Here is a 25,429-nt window from a genome sequence, read left to right as displayed (position 1 = left end):
GCTTTATATTCTTGCAGTACAAACGTCGACACAGTGAAAGTGATAGTGTCTTGGTATTACTGTGGAAATAGCTCTAACCTCACAGATCTCCTCAAAAGATCTAATAAGGGGCCCATGGACCACCCTGAAAATTAGTGAACCAGAATCAGAGGCTGGAACACTTTTTCAATAAAGAGCAGACAGTCAATATTTTCAACTTAGTGGGTTATATGGACTCTCTTGTGACAAAGCAGATCTAGACAGTAAATACAGGACTGAACATGAATGGATTGGCCCACAGGTAACAATCTGCAGACCCCTGAACTATGTTATATGTTGAAAAATTGCACTGGTCACATTGTTTATTTTTATCAGTGTTATTTGTTTTCTTTGTACATTGTTATTCCTATCTCATAAAGCTCCTCATTAGGCATTATCCAGATAATGGAATGTGGCTTAGAAAATGACCAAAAATGAAAATGTGGGCCTGGTTATAACATAGCTTCCTTTTGCTAATCATCCATTATGTGCCAGGGGCTTGACATGTGTTTCTTCACCTAATCCCTACAAGCTTGCAAAGAAGGTTATTCTAGATGAAGATACCCATGTCCACAGGGACAATAACGTGACGAGAGTTACGTGGGTAACAGACCTTATTATGGTGGAGCAGATACCATGTCTTCCAAGCCTCTTTTGAATAACAAAATAAATGTCCTCATTATTAAATTCAACCAGTTGAATTATTTCAATATGATCTGATAACAGACTTAACGAATCAAAAATAAGTCTTGATGAAGTCTGTGTTTTACTATAAAAATTATTATTTTTGTGGCTTATAGTAAATACATTAACTATTCAATGATTTTTTTAACACTGGAGAATATATGCTATGCATGCGAGAGAGAGAGAGAGAGAGAGAGAGAGAGTGTGTATGTGTGTGTGTAAATAGTGAAATAAATCATCAACATTGAAAGCATCTGTGAAGCCTGTCTCACCTCACTTCCTCCGCATATCTCCTTGGTAGTGATACCAATATTATATTTTATTTAAGCTTCTTTTGATATACTGGGGATTGAACCTAGGGCCTTCACATTGGGCTACATGCCCAGCTCTCTTTAATTATTTTATTCTTACCAAAGTTTTTGATACATAATAATATCATCAACATTGAAGGCATCTGTGAAGCCTGTCTCACCTCACTTCCTCCGCATATCTCCTTGGTAGTGATACCAATATTATATTTTATTTAAGCTTCTTTTGATATACTGGGGATTGAACCTAGGGCCTTCACATTGGGCTACATGCCCAGCTCTCTTTAATTATTTTATTCTTACCAAAGTTTTTGATACATAATAATTACAATCATTTTGTGAATTAGTACATGTACATACCACATTTTGATCATTTTTATTCCCCCGTCACTCTAACTCTCCCTACTTCCCCAAATCCCCATCCCATCTCTACAAAGTCTACCTCCTTGTTTTCTACCATCGTGCTTTTGTTTTGCTCTTTATTTTTATTTCTGGGTTTTTCATATAAGAAAAAAATTTTAACTTTCTGCAATATTTAGCCTTTTGTGTCTGATTTATTTCACTTAGCATTATGGTATCAAGATCCAACCATTTTTTTCTACAAATAACTCAGTTATCTTTCTTTATGGGTGAATATGTGTGTGTGTGTGTGTGTGTGTATATATACACACGAACACGTTTTCTTTATTCATTCATCTGTTGATGTGCCTGTAGGACACTTCCAAGATTTAGTTATTACTATGAGTTCTGCTGCTATAAACATGGGTATTCATGTATCACTGTAACATGATGTCTTCAACTCTTTGAGAGAAGACACCCAGAAAAGATACACCTGGATCAAGTGGAATTTCCATTTTTAGTTTTTTGAGAAATCTACATTCTGATTTCCACAATGGTTGTATCAGTTTACATTACCACCAAAAATGCAGGTGAACCCCTCAACCTCACCAATATTTGCTGTTTTTGAGCCACTGATGGAGTAAGATAGAATCTTAGTGCTGTTTAGATTTGCATTTTTCTAGTGGTCAAAGATGCTGAACACTTTCTTGTACTTAGTGACCCTTTGTATTTCTTTTAGGTGTCTATTCATTTTAATTTTTGATTGGGTCATTTATTTTAAAGGGTGGGATCTGATTTTTTTTAGTTATTTATATATCCTGGATATTAGTCCTTTGTTCAAAGAGTAGCTGGCAAAAATTATTTTCCCATTCTGTAGTCTGTTTCTTCACTCTGTTAATTATTTTCCTTGTTGTGTAGAAATCTTTAATTTGATATAATCCTCCTAGCCATTTAAAACAATTTTTAAATTTTGTTATTTTTCAAATAATTATAATTTTTTTAATTTTTAATTTTGTTGTTACTAAGGTAGCTCAGGCTGAGCTGGAACTTGGGATCTTCCTGCCTCACCCTCCCAGAATACTGGGATTACAGGCATGTACCAATATTAGGTTTTAAATGCCTTATTAAACCAGTGGGAATCACTCTAGAAGAGGTAGATTTCTACGTACCAAAGGTATATACCGGTAATTGATCTATTATACTAGAAGGTTTTTGGTACTTCCTATCCCATTATTTATTCAGAATTTAGATATTAACTTTAAAAATAACATTTCAAATATTCACACGGACTGTTGGGTTTAGAATCACTTTCTTTATCACTGCTTGTCCCAATTAGGTTGACACATAAAATAGTCATTACAAATCTACTTCTTGTCAAAAAAAAGAATCGCTTTCTTTAGAAAACCCATATCCATAACTGAGACCAACCTATCAAAGACCTGCTACTGCTACTTTTCTTCTGGGTTCACCTGGTCTATCTGAACAGTGCACTGTTTCACCGTCCGTTCCAACTGTGCTCAGGCCTCTCTGAACCAGTCCATGGTAGACATTCACAGCACTCTCTCTAACAGCCTCCAACAAGAGCAAAAATGGACCTATCGCCTAACATCTTCCCTCAAAAATGAGATGTAACTGGGTGTCTGGGTGTGGAGAGGCTTTCTTTACTGCATGCAAAGTAGAACTAGCAAGAAAGGAGCTAACAAGGAAGAGAATGTTGACTGTTCAAATTGTCAACACGTGTGAGAGATCCACTTTGAATAACTATTAACCTGGAAAATTCTACCCCCAGAGTATGGAATGGTGGTAGTCCTAATGGACAGTCTTACAACTGTAGTATGGTAGCGTCAGAGGGCGGGCTTAGAAACTCCTTGAGTTTGAAACATGATAAAATTAAAAAAATGGAAATAAACTATCTGTAAATAGGGAAGGGAGGAGGGGGTGAGGGGAGGACAGGGATAAGGGGAAAAAATGAGAACCAAGACCTGTCATGTAAAGGCACAAGATCCCAATGATGAATGTAACTGTACTGCATATCTAACATGTACCAATAAACTCAATGAGAGAGAGGAAAAAAAAAAAAAAAAGAAAAGAAAATCCTTGAGTTTGAATCTGCACAGTGGCTAGCCAGGCATGAACCTTGGACACACTATTTACTTCTGCATGGTTCAATTTACAAAATGGTGTTAATAACAGTATTTACATCATAGAGTGGGTGTGAAGATTCAATGAGTTAAAAATGTAAAGCAAATGGAGGACTACTCAGCCCAAAAGAATGAGAAATTAGAGACATTTATAGCTAAATGGATGCACATGGAGGTGATACTCTTAAGTGAAATACATAGGACAGATTGTGTAAATACAAAATAGTTTCTCTGGTGTGAGAAACTGCAAATGTAAATAAGGGTCAAAAGGCATAATAGATATTTTGAAATAGGAAGAAAAGGTTCAAAGGGGAAGGGGAAGTGGGAGAGATTGGGGAAAGAAGAATAGGGAATGGAATTAATATGAGAAAACGAAAAGCAGAAATACAGTCTTTGTACATAGGGAGGGTGGAGGGGTTGAAGGGAGGGCAGGGGAATGGGGACAAAATAAGAACCAAGACTGATTATGTAAAGGTGCAAATTTCCATTGATGAAAGTCATTATATTGTATACTTAAAATGTACCAACAAAGGGCGGGGGATTTAGCTCAGTGGTTCCCCCGCCTGCCTTATAAGCGCAAGGTCCTGAGTTCAATCCCCGGTACCAAAGAAAGGAAAAGAAAAAAGAAAAAAAAAGTACCAACAAAATTTTAAAAATATAAAGCATTCTGAACAATACCTGGCAATGAAAATGCTAACAAATGTTAACTGTCACTCTGTAAATGTCAAAACCCTAACTGTGAATGCCACAATACTTGAATTATTAGAATATTTAAATTACTAGAAAAACAAGCTGTCTCAGAGGTTGTGTGATCCTTAATTTTTCCAGTTAACTTGTTTTCTGAATTGATAATGGCTTGGAGTTCTAGAAATGCCCCAAACCCCAAAAATACTCAGTATAAACAACGGTGGGCCAGTGTTTTGGTAACCTGCAAAAATGTTTTCCTAGAAGTGAGGTATGCTCGACATTTTACCAAAAAAGCCAATTTCCCGTTTGAAAAACATCACATGATCAAATCACCACACTAAGAAAACTTTACTTAGTGACCTGAACTCAATTTTGGTACATTCACTATAGATCTTTGGATATTTTCCTCTTTGCAACTATTCCCTAGTCTTCTTCGATCTTTTCCTGTTTCTGAAGTAAATATAATCTATTATAGAATTTCAATTTTTCAATAAATTGCTGTTATTAGAGTGACAGTCAAGCTACTTAGTATAAATTCCACGATAATTACACATTTAATAACTTTTAAAATTATGCTATTCAGACAAGGATATGCTCTTCTACTTTTAAAATCTTAGTATAAAAATATTGCAGTGTTTGTGAAGAAAGTAGACATCAAATTTTAGCTTATCATTTCAAAGGCTGAGATAATTTTTTAACAGAATTTTGAAATAGCACTGCCTGTGATCCTTTTTTATTTTTAACAAAGTAGAGAATAAATGAACAAGGGCCAGGGATTTAGCTCAGTGGTTCCACTGCCTGCCTAGCAAGTGCAATGACCTGAGTTCGATCCCCGGCACAAAACACAACAAAAAAAACCTTCCTGGAGAATACATGAACAAAACCTTGCTAATATCTCTTTTAAGTAAAGAATTCTCTAACTATAAGCTTAGTTTTTAGATAGCATCCCAAAAAGTTACAACCTTTTACTTCTTTGGGTCTTGCCTCAATTGCTCTATATATGGTCTTAGGGTAAGTAAATATATTTTTCTATTTATAGACAGATAAGAGTTACATTAGAATTTAAACATATTTCCATATCCTAAATGATATTATAAAATGTAAAATAAAGACATTTCCACCCCTTATAATTTTTTACTCAATTTGCATGACTTCAGGAACACAGTTTCTGTGGGTGCTTTAGAGAGTAATGAATCATGAGCAGCAAAGAATGCTGTCTGAGCAAAACAACTTTTAAAAATAAATCCCAATAATACAAGTTAAGAAACAGCTGATAAAAGCAGATGTATTCTTTGTTTGCATGAATCTCACACTTTGTAACATGGCCAAAACAGGGTGAATTGGACTCTGTTCATCTGTATGAGTTTGGCACAGAATGCTAATGTAACCCCAACCTTGCAGCAAAAAATGAATGAGATATAATTTTTGCATTTATAAAACAATTATGGCTTAAGATTATTTAAGTGTGAAACTTATTATGTCTTCCTTAAAAAGATGTTTGAATTTAGTTGATTTAGAATTTAAAAAGAAAACAGAATTTGAAAAGTGGTCTAATTTTATTCTCATTGTATTTGAAGCAATAAAGTAACCACATAAATTATGTCTTTATTTTGGTCAGTGTTTTAAAGGGTACAAATCTGGTCATGGTCTACCGTTAAATAATTTTTTTCCAATTTAAAATAATTTTTTTCCAAAATAGCATTAATTGTAGCCATCTTTAGCTTTTTAAAGTATCTCAATTTCTCTATTTGTTCCAAGAACCTATTTTCCAGCATCTTTTCATTGCCCTGACCCTCACATACTTACGGATCTTAAAGCTTGCAGAAGTCTATCTAAATTCAGCTTTGAACCTATTGCTGCTTTGTGGACTCACGCAAGATGTAGAGGTTCTAAAATTCAGATTTACTCTCTAAAAAATGAAGGCTTGGGAACATAGCCTGTTAAAGGTAAGTCTTTTGTGTGGGTTCAAGGGACCCGGAATAATTTATACTGAGCCAGAATTTCTTCTCCCATTGTACACAGTGCTCTCATGTAAATTGCCTCTCATTGGTTATCCCAAAGAATGGTTCCACTGTTTCATTTGCTTCAATTAAGCAAACTTTTGGAAAGACTATTGGGAACTTTAGCCTTGACATTTCTAGAGAACTCACTTAGAAAATGTGGTGTAGTCACTGAGTGAAAAAGAAGTAACCACAGGCTTCTGGCCTAATCCTGAAAACCACTTTGGGGGAAAGGTACTTGCTATAGGTCCAAAAAGAAAAGGAAAGAAAGAAAGAAAGGAAAGTGTGTGTGTGTTGCGGGGGATATGGTAATATTTGAAACTTTGGCCAGGAAAAAAAAGAAAGAATATACTTTTACTCATTAGAACAAGAAATAATATGATTAGGAGCCGACTCAGTTGAACTATGTATCAGCTACAATTGAACCTTCCATAATTTGCTCGTTATATGACATAATCTACTTATTACCTAATTAGGTGCACGAGAGATATTTGTGCCTACTTATTTTCAAAAGAAATAACCAGGATGGTTTATTTATGGTCGTGGAGATGTAAAATCCCAGAGTGAGTTAGGGTGATTTAAGTGTCATTTCATTCCTTCAAGTAAGGATGAAATGGTAAAGTGCATTTCGTAAACTGTAAACTTGGCATCTTGCCTACCATTCTTCTGGAACTGTCGCTTTGTCAGCTCCTGAATTTTGTCCTGGGTTAATTTTTCTTTTTTTCTGATGTCACAGCAATACAGTTTCCTGCCTCCCTTGCTTCCTTCTTCCTTCTTTTCAGTACTAGGAATTGAACCCAGGGCCTCTCACAGCCTCCTCCCCACCAATTTTTTTTTTATAATTTTATTTTGAGACACAGTCTTGTTAAGCTGCCCAAGTTGGCCCGCAACTCTGTTTTTATTGTGAACTGCCTTGACTGCTTTCTGGAAAAAGCAGGGAATGATTGAATAAATGAAAACAAGCAAAGTGCAGCTAATGTGAAGGAGCTGTGAAGGTACTTAGGGTGCTCTTCAAAGAAAGAGGTTCGAACATGCTTTCCTCAAAGCAATGATTGCCTTCCAAACTCCCACCAAGTGTGAGCTCACCTTTATGTAAGTAGCAGAATTAAAGTAACATAGTTTAGGAATGTTAAATAAGGGCTGTGTTGAGGGTTTTTTTTGTTTGTTTGTTTTGTTTTGTTTTTTTGAGACAGGGTCTCACTATGTAGTTGAGACTGACCTGGAACTCACTGTGTAGCCCAGACTGGTCTCGAACTCACAGTGATCCTCCTGCCTCAGCCTCCCGAGTGCTGGGATTACAGGCGTGCGCCACCATGCCTGGCTGTGTTGAGATCTTGAGTGGGCACAATATCTAATGTTGCTGTTTCTCAGTACAAGAGAAGAGTACCCCCACTGAACCTACTATCCTCATATCTACTGTGTGGGATATTGAATTTGGTGTATCTTACCTTTGCCCTTATTCTCATTTTCTGAAATGGAGGGAGGTAAAATATTTCAGGAAATACTTGTAATTTTCACTGTTTTTCTTATCACCCTCATCTCCTTCAGTATAGTTTGTATTTACTAGTCATGGAGGAGCTGGTGTGCTATGGTTTGAAACCCATGCTGAAGTGGAATCGCCTCTGTCACCGTATTACGACACGGGACCTTGTGAAGTGATCAGGTCAGGAGGGCTCCAGCCTCCTCAGTGGGTTCAGGACTTATCGCCACCATGGGCTCTTCATGAGAGAACGAGTCTGGACCCCATTTGTCTTTGTTTCACCCTCTCTTTATCCTTCCTACTGTGGCAGGATGTAGCAAGAAGGTCCTCACCATCTGTGCGTCTCTTGATAATGGACTTTCCAGAAATGTGAGGGAATAATTTCTGTTTCTTATAAATTAGCTGGTATGTGATAGTCTGTTACAGCAGCACAAATCAGACTGTGGTGGTAACCAAAAGGTGTGACAGAAATGTGTAGCTATCACAGAGAGGCTGGGCTCAGGGGCGTGTGGGGTAAAGAAAGGAAAGTCTGAATGACCTAGGGGTGGCCAGCACGGGAGAATTCCGTCAATATTCCAAGGGGCGTTGGGCCTCTGAACAAAATGCAGTGGCAAGAAGAGCCAGAGCGAATCTGGACAGAAGCAGCTTAGTCTAATCCAGGGATTTCTAAAACCAGCCGAGCTTGTTAAATTAGGATTTCAATGATGTCAGACAGTTAACAAAGTTTGTCTACTTTTCTCAGTAAATCACTAGCTATTTGAACTCTGTGGGACCTAAACAGCACTAAAGGTTGGGAACACTTCCATCTAGTCACCCGTAGTTCTGGGAGCAATGATATTTCCATTAATCTTACTTTGATTAAATTTAAATAAGTTTTTTTTTTTTTTTTTTTTTTTTTTTAGGATTGAACTCAGGATCTTGTGCTTGCAAGGCAGGCACAGTGCCACTGAGCTAAATCCCTGGCCCTTCAGTGTAATTTCTTACACTTTATTTACATATTTATAATGCCGAGACATTCCCGTCAATACGATGTGTATAACAGGTAAACATTTCAGTGTGATAATTCATTGCGGGTTAACCAACTGTCAGTCATGTCTTTTCTTATAAGAGCTTTTGTTTCCAACTAACTGCAAGTTCCCAACTTGCTACAAAATAAATTCAGGCTTAAATTTCCTGATAAATCCTGAAGAAAGCTGAAATGCAGATACCAACCCAAAACACTACTGTCATGGCTTTTCAACAAACTTCATCTCCTTTTTTTTGAGGTTGAGTAGGAAAAATTTAGTGAGGGAATGAAAGCTTCCGTGTGAGAGAGACAGAAGGGGAACCAGAAAGTGGGTTACCCGCTCACCCCGCTTCTCAAAGATGTTTTATACAGTAAAGCCGTGTGGCAAGGTGGGTACAAGTGGGACAAAACTGTAAGACCCAATGGAAAATGACAAGGTGGGCATGAGGTGGGGCCAAGCCATGGCCAACCAATAAGATCACAAGTACAGTCACCCAGGTAATATTGGTTAAATGGGGATCAAATGGGGGAGCAAGTCACATAGCAAGTGTGCAAGCATTTTCAGTAAGGGTGGGGGTCAGGGATGTTTCCTGGAAAGGCTGGGCTAAGACCTTGGTCCCCACCCAGGTGATTGATGCCTATTCAGAATATCAGTGACTGCTGTTTATCCCCAGGGGGAGCACAAGGGTGTAGTAGTTTCTCTCCTTTTACAGTTTGGGCCTTCAGTGAAAGTGTCTTGATTGTCCACTGTGTGGGCTCCTTGCTGTGTTGGCTCCTTGAGGGTGGCCCTGTCTAACTGCCTACCCGATATGTAATTAACTTACCTCTCTGCAACATTCCCCCCTCTGAAGAAGTACCCCTAAGTGCTGTGAGGGGGAAAGGGCGAAGACAGCTCTGGCTACTTCCCGCTGAAGAGGGTCATAGCTGTGATCAGCAGTTAGAGTTACTCTACAGAGGGTCTGTCTAAAGAGGCCTTCCCTAGGTGCTAGGCTTTGTCATCTTGGTAGCTGCATAGCCCTTAGGTCTGGAGGAGACAAAGCCAGAGAAACAGTTAAGAATGCATGGGCCAAATTATAAGGTCAGCAGGATTGCTATGAATAGAGCCTTAACCTCTTTAGGTTAAGGAGAAGGTCCAGGGGACTTCGGAATCCAACATAGAAGTCATATTGTACAGTTTAGCAGTTATGAGCTGTTTACAAGGTCAATCCCAGTAAAAGAAGTCTAGCACATTTGTCATTGGTTCCATTTGTACGACCGCTTGGAGTTTGGCAGCCTCTAGGCAAGAATAAACAAACCTTTTAAGAAATTAGAGTATGCATAATCTAAGCATGAGCACACTAGAATGAAAGGGCAGGTTGTAAACTTCATCTACTTTCAAGTGTTCTCTTTGTATTTCTTTTACAGTATAATTGAAATGAAACTATCATTTTGATACCTTCTTGGAGTCAAATTCTGCAGAGAGTATTGGGAAACCTTCCTGATCTTGCTTGAATTATATATATATATTTTTGTTGTTTCTTGTTTTTGCTTTGGTACCAGGGATTGAACTTGGGTCCCTGGGCTTGCAAGGCAGGCAGTGAAACCACTGAGCTAAATCCCCAGACTTGCTTGAATTATAATAAATCAAGTAACTTTTAAAAAAATCAAAATAAAAACTCAGCAATAGGAAAGTATCCTTTCTGAAATTCTGTGAAAGAATGAATTAGGGTTATCTGTCTTCTCTGTATAGGTGTGGGGATGCAGTAAGGAATTCTAAAAACATTACATAGAAAGTGTCAGTGCATCACAATTTTTGGTTAGTGAAGAATCATTTCTAACAAACACAGCAGCACAGGAGTAGAATCTTATTTAGCTTTGCACTTCATAATGTGACTTGCACACAAGCAAGTGTGTGATAAATGTTCCCAAACTCTATTATAAATATTTGATGTTCCCTGGTTTTCTATTTATTCTAACAATGCCAAAGATGATCGTGTTAAAAGTTATTGATTACTTACATTGAAACAAATGGGTCTTTCAAAGAAAGTTGTAGGAGCACAGCTGCATGTATCTATAAACATATGTGTATCATGCTTGAATATGCATATATATGTGGACATGTCCAGGCCCTCAGGGGTGTGCTGCAGGAGATAAATCCTGTGGGGCCTGGACTGTTAGAAGCAGCACTTCTTACACAGAAGAGCTTGTTAAGTTGTAGATTCTGATTCAAGTTCATGGGTGACTCCCAATGCTGAAGACCATACTTGGCCAACACACAGGAAGCAGACTGACAGATCCTGAAAACCAGCAGTTATAACTGATGACTGGAACCCAACGTCTATAGTTACCCTGGCTCTCCGGAAACACAACCTGCCGTGCCATCCGACGCCATCTATTAACACAAGACACTGAGGTTCAGTCCGATCCCAGTCTCTATGTAGCATTTGGCAAGTATCTGTGGGCCATCTGCTACGAGCCCATTACTTGGATGGTGAAACTGGACACACATCAAGGTGTAAGATATTCTTCCTTCCTTCAGAATACTTATGACGAAAAATAACTGTGTGTATTCACACACTAAGCAAATGAAAACCAAATGCAACCAGAACACAAGCAGATGCTAATCTCCGTGTTACAGATGTACACTCTCAAATGTTCAGGGCAGGGCTGATCACAGGGGCCTGGGAGGTTGCTGAAATGCCTTTGTCTTGCATTAGGCACTCAATAAAGAGATCCTGAAATGATGTGAGAAGCATTTATTTGGGTGCTTCAGGAAACCAGTTGGGAAGTAAAAGAGTGAGAAATAGAAGGGAGGTAGCTCAGAAAGTACCCTGGGAAATTCTGGGAAAAGTTTATCTTATTTAAGGGTAAGGGAGCTGGAGTATTAACACACCAGCTCCTATCTGTTAGCAGAATGGGTTGTAATATTGGGAAGAGCCATGAGGAAATGCAGACGCTGACACTAGGAAATAGCTGGCTTTTGCTGAATTCAGGACTGCCGCTATAGTCTCAAAAGAGCAGTAGGATTTAAACTGAAATGAGAAATTATTTCACGCTCTGCAAGCTATCTGCTGCCAATGCCCAGCTGTACTTGCTGGATTAATTCGTGGGTAGAAGGGCACCCACCAAGGTGTTGATTTCTGCTTTCCTTGGGGGAGACATGTGCCTGCCTCCCTCACAGACACTGGTGTAAGAAAGTCAGATGGTCCCCTCTGAAAAGAGAACAGTCAGGTATACAGGGAGCAGGCTGTTTTGGGAGGTTCTGTTCTGAGGGGAAGATGATCAGCCGGACACCTTTTAGAGCAGTGATGGTCAGATTTGCCAAGCTGTGCTGGCTCTCAAGAGAATTAAGGCCCTCTGTGGACGGGGTCAGCTGGACCAAAGTATAGTTGATAATTACACAAATATTGCTGAAAATTGTTTTGACATGTAATTTTTGTAACCATAACTTACTACTCTACATTTGCAACTGTTTGTGGGGACTCTGTGCTTTCACAGGTTCTTGAGTTTCTTGGGCACTCTGAAGTATATAGGGTCAGTTTCTTCTATCTTGGATCCATCTCAAAATTGAGAAATAGCAAGTACCAAATTAAATTCCAGCTGTCTATTTGTATGCCCTCCTTTTCTCCGGTTCCTGTGAGCTCCTTTAGGGCAGAGACCATGTCTTTGTCCTCTCTGTGTGTCTATCATTCCGCACTGGGTTTCGTACTGAGAAACAATCAGTAGCGATATCATCGAGGGAAGGGAGAGAAGGAATATCATCAGAACTCTTCTATGAAAGCATATTTGTGTTCACTTGAAATTGATTTGCTTTAACACTTCATTTGTTAGAGATTTAGCGTTCATATTATTAAATTAACATGAAATCTCTTTATAATATAAAATAATAGAGTTCTTTTTATTTTAGAGAACTTTTCTCTAATTCATGACAACGTTGTGGTATTAAAAGTCAGTTGGAAACAACCATATCTTAAAAAAATGGATCCCCAAAGTCCTTGAGCCTACCAAAGTAGTAATTAAATTCACCATCCTTGGGGGAAATTGTAGTTCCAAAGTCACAGGTTCTTTCTCTTGGCAGCCAGATTCTTTAGTCTTGATTTGCAAGTTAAAGGTGTAAATCATCAGTCCAGCTTGCACTTAGCAGGATGTTTTTCAACAGTCAGGATGAGGACTATAATGTGGTTCTCAGTTAGCTTTGTCATTCTTTTCCTTTTCCTCCTGAAAGTGTTTTTGTAGGCCTGCCGGATGTCACAGAAATGTGACCTGGGCAAGATGTGTGTCATTTCTTTACTTGAAAAGTGGCCATGAATCTGAGCCCAGAGAGGATGTAATAAACACACCCTGGTGCTTGGCCAGCATATTCTAGCAGTTAGTAAAACAAGGCAGAAGGCACAGGATGTAACGCCCATGATGGCCGTGCTGCGCTCCGGAGCATGCCATTTGATCTTCACAGGTGCAAGCCAGTGGTCTCCAGTGAAGGAAAAACAGGTGGTCGTAGCATCCTTCCAGGTGCGGTGAGATCACCTGTGAGGCACTTTGCAGCACCACATCCCTGTTTCTACCATCTACGTCTGCTGCCTTGTATGTCTGGCCCAGGGCTCAAAACATGGCGACGGGGCACATGCTTCATGCTGGTGTCTGCCTCTAATGAGATCGAATCCTAAAGAGGATGTGACCACGACACTAAACTGGTTTTCATTCATTTATCTGAAACATGTTCATGGACAGAACGTACGAATTCAGATTGGTCTTTCCAACATATCACAGCCGTTCCTAAAGGGATCTTTTCCAGGTTGACCCAAATTAGGAAGGGAAACTAATGATGACAATGGCCTCACCAGTGGGCTGTCACCCCTTTCGTGGTTGAGAGAGTCTGATGCGGAGACAAACTAATGAAACGAATAAAACCCTCTAAAATTGGAACAAATATCCTGTTTAAGTCCTTATGGCAAGAAATGTCATCCTCCCTTGGTTTTAATTTGAACCACTTCAGATTTAGTAAAGAGAACTTAAAAATAAAAATTGCTGTAAACTTATTTGAGCTATTTCTATGGGTGGGGACTACCTGCCTTTTAAGGAAAGCAGTGTACCGTCAGTGCCCCAAGGATACAAAGCCTATATGAAAGTGTAAAATTTCACAAAATGTGGTTTTATCATTTTTATTACTTATTTCTCCTAGGAAATGATGGTCCACAATATAAATATCAATATAAAACACATTACTCCCTGAGAAGAAAAACTACATACAGTAGTTACTTCCTCAAAAAGAACAATGGTCGCCAGTTTTGCCTTCCACATTTAAGATTACGTGAAGCTGTCTGACGTTCATTCTAATTTTCTCTGTTGTCACTGTAACTTGTCCATCATATGTTCACCCATTCAGGCACTGTCCCTATAGAAGTGGAGACAAAGCAGGCCCATTACGTAGTTACTGTCTTCCTTACTTTCCGGTTGTGAGATTGAGCTTTCAGCCTGCTCACACATACAGCGGACCTTCAGGTTATGACTGGCCTGATAAATGTGTTCTACGTCACAATCACTGCTTAGTCTGTAGTGGCTACTGTTCCTCTTTGGGGCTATATTTCAGGCCAGCTTATTGTCTACCCAGGCATCTTTCATGGAAACTTTTCATGATCCATTCAGAATCATCTTTCACTTAGGTCACTTACCAAGGAGCCAGGATCCTACTGTATCATCTTTTACCTGTAAAAGGAATAAATTGTGCAGGCTCTGGAGTATAATATCCTCTTCATACTAGAATTTTATTTCTCTCTATCTCTTTTTTAATTCATCAACTTTATTTTTTGATTGGCACACAATGTTTGCACCTGTATATAAGGAAGGTACTGACTGAGGCTTTGATTCAGTTATAATTACATTCACAGAATTAGACAAGGACTTGATCAGATGACAGTGTCAAGTGAGAATTCAACCTTCACATTTTTAATTAACAGTTCTCTGGAGTAATCATTCATGGCCACAGGGGAATTCCATTGGATACAACAGGATTTCTTTTCTCAGAGACTCACGGAGGAGAAACACACATGGGCCTGTGAATCAAAACATGGCACCACGAATACAACATTTATGGGGCAGCTTGAGTGTGGAGGGGGTATAGACCAGTGGTGACTCAGTCTGCAAGAGGGAGCATCTGAGCTGGGTCAGAAAAAGCTAAATAGAAGGAGCAGGTGAGGGTTATCCAGAGAGAAACAGGTTGTGAAGATCACAATGCCGCTGTGTTTAGAGAGGGAAGTATAATCCCGAGGAGACAGAGCATAGGAGCATGGGGTAGGCGAGCTAGGGCAGAGTAGAAACCAGAGAGGGAGGTTGTCTGGAGGTATGTTTGGGAGAGATCCATAGGAACTTCTAAGAAGTAATTTCTGCTGTTGTCCGAGAGGCACCCATTGCAATCTGTTCATTTGAGCAAGACAAAAGAAAATCACGTTTTTGTTTTTTTGTTTTTTTCCTGTGGTTAGGGGAACTTAACAAAGTACTATTTCTTATTTATACTTTGCTTCAACTGTGCATCCCTTGGGAGTAGGGTAAATCCTGGAGAATGGAGAACTGATGTGTCCTTTACTGGCAATAACTCATCAGTTGCTCCCAAAGCATGTTCCTCTGCTCTTTATACCTTTGAATTGACTTATCCATCCAATAGATGTAATTTAGAAGCAAGCATATACTTAGATGTTACTTGGCCTCCCATAGAGCACTGCACAGCTATGAAACATAGCTTTCTTTTAAATTCAGACAAAAAGATCTCTGAGTTAATTTGGGGGACAGAAAAGGTAGGATTTGAAGGTTTTTATTTATTTTTAAATATATACAACTTTCCTCAGCTGATTAAAACAACTGGAGAAATTATGATGCTGTTGCCAAACTGTTGAAAGCATTTGTTCACCCAGCTTGGTCCTGATTTGAAAGACAATCACACCCCTTTCTGGTTACCAGTAGCAGGCCTGCAGTTCTTGTATTTGGCTTCATGCAGCTCAGATGGTGAGGCATAAACTAATTCACAGCTTGCATATTTCCAGGCTAGTTCTACTCTCATGGCTATCTCTCCGCTGATGATTAGATACTTTCAGGAGACTGCCCTCTTCTTAATGACCAAACCCTGAGTTTTTAGGAAGACAGAAAGCAAAGGGAAGATCTAAAAGTAAGTTCCAATCAGTCCCAGATTGTAAATTTTAAAACTTGGATCAAGATCTTGAAGTTGGATTGGCTCTGTGTTTAATTCCCAGCACTACAAAAAAAAAAAAAAATGCTTAAAGCTAAAAGAAGAATGCTTGAATGGTAAGATCTGAGGCATTACAAATAAATAAGGAGCATTATTTTTAAGCAAAGGAGGCTCATGAACATTTATAAATAATTTATTAGAATGATTCTAAATGATATAGAATAATGGAATAAAAGAATATCTGAGTTGGAAGAGAGGTAGACAAGTGTAAAGCCACTATTTTAAGAGAGGGGGGTATCAGATCTAGAGAACTAAAATGATTTGACCAGCTGCACAGAGACTGTTGCTTGTCCTTCGTCATTTCTTCTTCCATCGTTCTCTCTTGGTTGCCTGGGAATTTGGCCGCTTGAATGCAGACTGTGTTTCAGCCTCTCTTGCAGCTAGATGTGGTCACATTTAGCTTTGAATTTTTTTTAATTTTGTAAGCAAAATTGATTTTTGTCTGGAAGAGTTTTTCTATCCCTTGCCCTTTCTGCTGGCTGAGATTCTAACTTGATGGGTGGAGATGGGAATCATCTTGGACCATGAGAAGAAGGTGCTGTCCTTTGAATGTGCTAAAGAATGTTACAGCAACAAGGTAGGAGCCTGGGTTTTTGAAACATGGAGCTGTAGACCACTGTCTAGGTATCAGGTCTGAAAGGTATCACTGTTGTTTTGGATTTTGGTGTTACTCTTGGCTAAACCCAATTTGCACTGCTCCGCAGTTGTCTAGAAAATTACTAAATTGATCAGCAATGGATATATGAGGAGGGCAGGGTGAGTTATGGGCAAGATGTGATTCTAATATAAGAGTAAAAACATTTTAAATGTTCTATGTCAGAGGTTCCCAAATGCTGATCTACCAATAACTGTATCAGAATGATACTGGCAGGTGTTTCCATAAATCCAGGTTCCTGGCTCCCTTTCCTGGAGAGTTTGACTTTGTAGCTATTGTAGAGGGGCTCAACCTCTGCTATTTAAAAGTTTCACCTGTCATTAAAGGTACAAGATCCCAGTAATGAATGTAACTGTACTGTATACCTAGAATGTACCAATAAACTCAATAAAAATAAAAAATAAAAGTTTCACATGTAATTCCTAATTACTATATTCAAATACAGTACCTCTGATAATTATTTGATCTACAATTGTTCTCTTTCCCTCTCTCTCTAAGTCTGTCTGTCTGTCTCTGTGTGTATGCGGGTGTGTGCATGTGTACACAGGAGGAATCAAAACCATTAGAAAATCTTGTTTTGGGAAAAAGAAACCAAACAAACAATTATGAAATTAATTCCAATCAACTCTCTATATTTCTGGGTTCTGTGCCCATATATTTAACCAACTAGGATCAATATTTAGGCACATGCACAGACTTTTGGGGTCATTATTTCCAAAAAATGCAATATAACAACTTGCGTAGTATTTGCTTTAAGTACACAGGAATGAGTATGTGTGGGGGTTTATGCGAATGCTATGCTGTTTTACATAAGGGACTTGAACATTTTTGTATCCTGTGGTGGTGGTGGGGTGTCCTGGAATCAATCCCTGGGGGTACTGAGGGACAACTATATTCCTCAGTTCATTTGGATCTACTTGTTCTTCTCCTGTGACATTGCCACCAGAAGAACCTCTTTTGTTAGCCTTAGTTCAGACCAACCCACAGTGACACAGTTGTATGCAGGTAGTGTTTTGGGTTTTTTATAAATTTCATTTTTTGTGGAAAGTTTGACCACCCACCAATGTGCCTTACTATACATTAATAAATCATGAATGTGTTTGTGACCCAAACAAACAAAAACAAAAAACCACCATTGAGCTCCAGGGCCTTATACCTCAGAGACTAAATTTTTTGGTCTTTTCAAAGATCTGAAAGTCAGCAGATTCAGTCAAACAGCTGTTAGCTGAGGCTAGCCTAGCAATGCTATAGCAGCAGGCTCTCCTGGCACCGAAAGTGATGGGCAGGGGAAAGCACTACCAGAAGTCTGACTGTGGCAGGTGCAAGGCATTCCCACAGCTGTGAAAAGAAAGGAATTATGCCATGCAGCATGTCCATATCAGAGATCTCCTTTCAAGAGCTATCCTCACAATGATGTATATGAGCTGCTTGGGAGCTCAGTTCTCCCACCTTCTACCAAGAGATAAAAGTGCCCTCTGCTAGAAAGAAGACTAGCACTGACAGGGCTTTCTACAACTCTCAGCAGAAAGATCCATCTTTAATACAAAATAGGAAAACTAATGTCAAGGATACCACAGATCTAACTCCAACGGAGTCATTAATTAGCCCAGTCTAAATCTAGATAAGTCACATAATCTTTCTGTTTCTTTTTTATCTTGGACAGAATCAAGGGGTTGAACTTGATGAATTATGAAATTCCTTTTAATAGTTAGATAATTTATATTTAATATATAAATAGATTAAATGAAAAGCTTCTAACAATCGACATTACTTATTTGCTTCTATTTTTAAAAAGACAAAAACCCTAAATCATCAGAAAGACACACGTTTTGTATAGATGGATGTCCCCATCCATACTCTTTGGGACCTGAATTTCTAGAAAGTTTCTTAAGCACTGTGAACTCTGATGGCATCCAGTTGTTGCTGCTGAAAGATCCCATTATGCAAATATTTAGGCTAGAACTTTTAAACACCCACAGACATTATTTCACTCTCCCACATAACATCACCCAGAGGGCTCAAAAACACACTGTACTGAGTCCAGGCACTTATTGACATGATAGCTATGGGGTCTCTCTCTCTCTCTCTCTTTTTTTGTACCGGGGATCAAACTCAGGTCCTTGTGCTTGTGAAGCAGGCACCGGGGTCTCTTGACGGGTAGCCTCTGAGAACCAACCTCTGAGAACCAACTTCCTGCCTAGAGATGGTTTCCTGGGACAAACAGAGCTGCAAACAGAAAGGAATCAAAGCTCTTTTAAGGGCAGTTACTATTTTAAAGTAGTCTTGAAGCTGTCGTAGTGTTTTCTCTCCCCTTTAAACTCTCCTGTTTCTTCAGGTAACCCACAATGGAATCCTTACTTTCTGAACTGTCCACATAACCCTTTTTGATCTAGGGGTTCACTGTCTACCCAAAAATTTGAAAGAGAAATGGGAACTCTCAGAAGTCCCAGGAAAAACTGGGACATAAGGGCCACAAAGACAAAGCAGCTGAACTTACTTCATCCACGTGCCCAGCAGCTCCATAGACCCTTGCCGTTTGTCCAATGAGACACGGGAATCTCTTACCAGTCTCTTCCAGCGTTGGAAGAAAACTGCTCAGAGCCACTGGTTCGTAGCCAGCTATCTCTGTAAGGATGTTTAGGACGATGTCATGATGGCTTGAACTCTTCAAATTCCTGAGTAGAAAAGGAATGCATTTCTGAACCACCTGCAAAGAGAGAGGAGAGGAGGGAGGCAGAAGAAGAAACAAGGAGGAAAAGTAATTAAATCAGAATCAATTTGAAAAGCAAACATTTTAAATATGAAATCTGAACTCAGTGCATTCTGGGATCATTATCCCCAGTGGAACATAAGCAAACCTCCAGACTTTGGTACCTAAAATTTGCAGTAACATCTTCAGGTCTTTCATGTATTTTTTTGTTTAATTCTTGTCCTATTGCTAAAGAGTGCCATTTACAAAATGTTTATTTGCTCTCTTCATAAGTAACATTTTGGTATGTCATGCTCTCGTTGGGAATGCTACATTTCCTCTAACCGTGATGGGAGCTGCAATTTGATATACAATATAAATAAGAGATCCTTCTTAACTTTACTCAAAGCCTTCAAAGTGGGCAAGTACTGTTTAGAAGTGCTTAGTAATAAAAATAGGAAAGCTTGAAAGATCTACGTTTTCACATTTCCATTTTGATCACAAGAATGTAAAAAAAAAATCATTAAATCAAGATGACCTCTACCACATTCCCACAGCCCTAACATTTCTTTATTGATTCTTAATGTTTTTATGAACACAGGATGAATGAATTCATATTAGAAAATGTGATTTGTTGGTGGCATAAAGTCACTATGCTAATACACAGAAATGAGGCTCAATGACAAGTTAATAAATTGGTTTGTCTGCTAAAATAGAAGAATTAGAAAGGAAAACCTGTGGAAAATGGAATAATGAAAATAAAAATAATTTTTCCATTTGTATTTCTGCTATGCTTATTTCTTTTAGTTGCTGTCGGTTTGGTTTTTTGATTTGTTACTATTTTAGTAAGGTAGACTCTAAATGCAGCTTCCAGAAATAAACCTGAATCTCATGCACAGCCTCCTAGCAAAAACCTGCTTCCTCCTCTTCCTGTCACTCCAAGTCTCACCTTTCTCCATGAATGACACCATTATTCACCTTGCTGCTCAAGGTAGGATCTGAGAATCATTCTTTTTTTTTTTTTTTTTTTTTGCACCGGGGATCAAACTCAGGTCCTTGTGCTTGTGAAGCAGGCAGCAGAACCACTGAGCTAAATCCCCAGGCCTGAGAATCATTGACTAGTTTCTCTCTTATCAGCAGTCCCCACGTCCTGTTGATGCCACCTGCCTAGTGTCTCACACTCTGTCCACTCCCCCATTTCGATCCATCTGCACCTTCATCTGCTCACAAATATTCAGTGGGTCCTTCTTATTTACTGGGCACTGTTCTAGGTGATTGGGATACGGCTGCTAACAAGCCTGACAGGATTCTTGCCTTTATGGAATAAGGAAACAATCCCACTAGAAATGCGTAATTATACGTTCTAACAAATAACCACACAGAGAAAATATGGGGCTTTGTGTAAGATTGCCCAGAGCCCTACTTTAGGCTGGACACGTCAGCAGAGGTCACCGATCCCATCATCTTGCATTTGAGGGATCCTTGCAGCCTCTCAGAATGTCTCCCGGCTTTCAGTCTTGCTCACCTCATTTCTTCTCCCTCTGTGGCCACAGTGGTCTCCCTTTCCTTTGTGAACCTCGTCACTTACTTGACCTGACTTTCTAGATAGAATCTTAACCTGCCTTTTCTGACCTGACTTCTGTTCTCAATCTCTCACTCACCCCTCCACCCTCCTGACCCATCCTGACCCATCGCATATCATACATCAATTCTGCCGAATTTTTAGGAAAAATTTCTCGACTTGCTGAATTTTCTCTTGCGTCTGGAATTTTACTCACGTGATTTGCTCTGCTCAGAATTCTTGCTGCCTTTATTTTGGAGAACTGACTTCTACTCATCCTTGGAGCCTCAGATTAACTGCTATTTCCTCAGAAAGACTTCCCCAGCTGCTTTTCCCTGCCTCTCAGTCGAGGGTCCCGGATGAAGCTTCTGTTTTACCCCCCACCACTCTGAGCAGGCCCATCTCAAGATTCCCTCTTACTGCAGATCTAGCTGTGTATCGCTCAGACTAGATTGAAAGCTTCACAACGTGGCTACTTTGCAAACACTGGGCACTCAACACCCAGCACACAGCCTGCCTTAGGTGAGTTAATAAATTTTTCTTTGAGTTACTAAATATTTGAGGAAAAGAAGGAAGGCAAATCTAAATAATTTTGTAGAGTAGCAGTTGAACAAAATATCCTCACTGCCCCCGAGGGGTTGAATGGTTGCACAAAATGTTTAAACACATACGCTGCTGTGTGTAGTACACAACATCACCAGCATGGACATAAAAAGATAATTTTAGGTTACTAAAATTCTCCTACATACTGTATAGATTTGGACTTTATGCTCACATCCAGGACAGTACAGGGCTAGTTTCTAAGAAATGGCACCTATGAGTGAACGGTTCTACACATGCTGCCTGTGCAACCAGGACTGGCTGTGTGTCCTTCGGGAGAAGCTGTAGGAAGTGCCTGGCACACACGGCAGAGGTGTCAGCCAGATGTTCGGGGTCAGAGCAGCACACATATCCTGACGTTTTTACAAGTGGAAAATGCTCACACATTTCCTGTGCCCTTCTATACAATTCCACCTTCCAGCCCTCACCCTTCCCCTATTCCTGGGACGCCAAGATCTCCATGACATACGCTTCTAGATGTGCCAGTTTCATTTCTAATTTTAAAGTCTAGCCGCACACCCCAAACTTCACCAAAGTATGTTTGCCCCATTAAAAAAATGCAAAGGACAAGAAAGGAGGAGAGAGATAAGGAGGAACGGAATAAGGAGGGAAGGAGGGAAAAAAGGACCGAGGAGAAGAGGAGAAGAATGAGAGACTGGAAGAAGCAGGAGGAGGAGGAGGAGGCGGGGAAGCAAAAGGAACAAAGGAAAAAGGAGGCGGTGGAGGAGGAAGTGAGGAGGGAGGCACAGAACAAACTTAGGCTTAGGCAGAGCCAAATCCATACAAAGAGAAGAGAAACCTCGAATACTATAAACAAAGTAATGGCAACTATATAAGTTAAACAAAAGCTAACTGTTTCGTTGTGAATTCATAATATCCCAGAGTCTATGATGATGGCAATAGAAATGACAGATAGTTCTTGAAACTCATCACACACATGAAAGGAAAGAGGTGCTTTGTTTGGGCGTGAGATCGATCATGCTTAGATTATAAAGAATTTTATTTTCCACACACACACGGCATTTCCCTAGGCTGGTGTCTTCAGTGCTCTCTCAAAGGGCATGTTCTTCATGTCTCAGAGAAAACCCTCTTTACTGAAAGCAGAGCAGTCACTGAGACAGCCTAGACGGTTAGTAGACAGCAAGTCAGCATGGCCACGCACCCCACCCTGGGGCACTGAAGGAGCTCCAAATTCCAAATCTCTCTCACTTCTGTTCAGCCTTCTTTCTTTGTTTTGTTTTTGTTGTTGAGACTTCCCTGGAACTCACTATGTAGCCCAGGCTGGTCTCGAACTCACAGAGATCCTCCTGCCTCAGCCTCCCAAGTGCTGGGATTACAGGCGTGCGCCACCACACCCGGCTTGTTCAGCCTACTTTCTGCCACCAGACTCATATCCTAAAATCTAAATTTGATCAAATTAAGTCTCTTTTAGAAATTTTCAAAGATTTCTCATATCTTAAGGCCAGAATCCCACTACCATGCTTTTGCAAGATCTTCACTTCTGGGCCTATCTAGTGCCTTTCCCCCACGGCGAAGAGCACGGCACTGAGCACCCACAGAGAACAAAGAGACAGATCTCACATTTTCGTATTTGACCTTCCCTCTGGCCCACCCTAGCACACATAGGACCTGGGACTGGAGTTCATATGGGGTCTCTCATTCTCCACTCCCAAATATTCAGCAACTATGCAGATCACTCTACTCCCTTACCTGAAAAATGCAGCTCTGTAACAATCTGGGGTGCTTGATTGGAATTGAGAATCTGGGGCCTCTATATAAGGAACAGGGAGATGAGCTTCAGCCCCCACAGTTGGTCCTACCCTTCTCTTCCTATTTCTATCTCTGTCCTGCACTTGAATTCATCACGACCACCGCTGAGGGATAGGCAGTCACGTCGTTGTCACGGCTTGTCCTCGGGAGAAAGTCCAGGAGCCAGGGTTGTCCTGGAAAGCCTGCTTGCTGTACCTAGGAACATTCTGAGGCCCCCCATCCCTTGGGCTGTGTTCCGTAGGTGATGGAATAGAGGAGGACCCGACCGGAGCCCCTGAAACAAGGAGCCAGCACAGGCCCGGCCTTGAGGTCTCCAGCCCCTTCTGGACAGTCACTGCTTTCCCTTCCTGGGCTCCCGTAGCAGGCTCGTGACAAGCGTAGCGCATTTTCACTGAATCGAAATTTTGTGGGTACATCTGCGAAGGCCATGAGAACCTTGAGTATGAGTAGCCTGAAAATTGTGCCATAATTTAATTTTGTACAAAATGACATTTCAATTCCTATTCACAGTAAAACTGGTAGAACGCGTCCTTGTGTGTGCCTCTTAAATTAGTCCTCAGGCCACTTTGTCCTTTAATTGGGCTAGCGGTAAGAGTTTATTAATATTTAAATATTTACAAAACTGCTCTGTTCATTCACTACGTAGTCCCTCTGCACTGAAAAATACGATACCTCTTGAAAATCACGCTTCTGCTGTAACGACTCTTTCAGAACAGTCCATATATTCTATCGCTTCAGCTTCCTAGTGCTCCATACTGACTAGTTCCTTTAAATAAATGGCAAAAGCGACCTCTGAGCGTCGTCAGCTGGGTGATGCTCTAGTAGATGCTGCAGAATTAGGTATGTGAACAGGAATGCTCCGCACAGCTGAGGGAAAATCCTGGGAAACAGCTCTCTCCTTTAGGGACCCATCACCAACGCGGCTCCTCCTGGCCTGACCACTAGTCAAGAGGGCTGCACTTGCCCCTTTCTGTCACTCGGCTCCGTGTGCTATGGCCAGAAGCCCGTGTCGTGGGGATAATAACAGATGTGCTCGTACGTGTCACTAAATTCTGTTCCTTCGGTTGGCTAGACTATGGCCCGGCTCGCAGCAGCCAAGAAAATGCAGACTCGATTCTCATAAAGGGCCACTGGGGAAACTGACCACCCAGCCTTTTCCTATAATGGGTCCCAAAGGTTCCCTGGAGGTACCGACCATGAGTCACCGGCCAGGCATTGCCTCTCTCCATCTGGAAAGAACTGTTTCCTGAAAATAAGGATGTCCAGAGGGCAGCGAGGAAGGATGGAGCCCCACATACTGAGGTACACGCATATTGAGGCTATGCCGTCTTCACAGCTTGATGGACTAGTCAGCTTTCTGTGGAGAACGTTTTTCTTAGAGGGCCAACTGGTGATTCTCCAGTCCTAGAAGTCACGTACTACTGATCACGGAGGGTGAGTAGTGAGCTCGGCTTTCCAGAAAATATAGAGCTGGGTCTGTGGCACACGTCTATAATCCTAGCACTCTTGGAAGCCAAGGCAGCAGGATCACAAGTTTGAGCCCAGCCTGGGTGACTCAGTGAGTCAAAGAGACCTTGTCTTAAAAAAAGGAGGGAGAGGCTGGGCATATATCTCATTGTGTGAAAGGCCTAGGTTCAATTCCCAGTGTCACCACCACCACTACCACCACCACCACTGGTGATGATGATGATGATGATAAACAGTGAAATTAAAAAGAAAGAAAATACAAAGGATTGCATCTCTGTGCAGTGCCCTCACTGGACGGCACACTCGGTTTGCCCTCAGGTTCACAGAGTCAGCCGACTTTTTACGCTCAAACAAAAGCTCCACTTTAATTCCAATTTCACACGGTCAGATATCTCCCTGCTTCTTAATTCACCTGAAATGAAATGAATTAGACTGGAGTTGAAAGCTTTGCCCTCATTTCGGATTGTGGACAGTTACTGTAGTCTCTCCAGTTTCCTCCCATCCTTCTCCCCGCCCACTGTGTAAGGAACAGACGAGAGGAGATGAACCCAGCACACTGTATCTCCACGCCTGGGTCAGCGCAGGTTCTAGGAGAGTGGCAGGAAGAGCTGAAGGAGGCCAATGTAACGGGAAGGGATCGCTCTTCCCTTATGATTTCCCGACTCCCACCAGTTAGGACTCTGGCGTGGGTGGAGTCAGTCCCATCAGTGCAGATGTCTCCTAAGCCCCAGGCTCTTCACTCAGGGTCCGCATTCAGCTCTCACACTGCCAGCAGCTGCACTCCCTCTCTTGTCCTCCTCCTCCTCCT

At 40.6% G+C, this 25,429-nt stretch overlaps 1 protein-coding gene across 1 annotated transcript in view; it reads right to left on the bottom strand.

Moving 5' to 3' along the window:
* The window catches only part of LOC104871115 (ventricular zone-expressed PH domain-containing protein homolog 1), a 127,810-nt gene that overhangs the window by 29,797 nt on the left and 72,584 nt on the right, over positions 1 to 25,429 (bottom strand). The window contains 1 exon segment of the mRNA XM_033759574.1: positions 19,032 to 19,241. Coding sequence (XP_033615465.1) covers positions 19,032 to 19,241 — 210 coding nt within the window.

This window comes from Fukomys damarensis, unplaced genomic scaffold (genome assembly GCF_012274545.1).
Source record: "Fukomys damarensis isolate Sample0158 unplaced genomic scaffold, DMR_v1.0_HiC HiC_scaffold_37, whole genome shotgun sequence".
In the NCBI taxonomy this organism is placed as follows: Eukaryota; Metazoa; Chordata; class Mammalia; order Rodentia; family Bathyergidae; genus Fukomys; species Fukomys damarensis.
The sequence above is the reverse complement of the archived record's forward strand: the minus strand, read 5'-3'. Positions and strand labels throughout refer to the sequence as shown.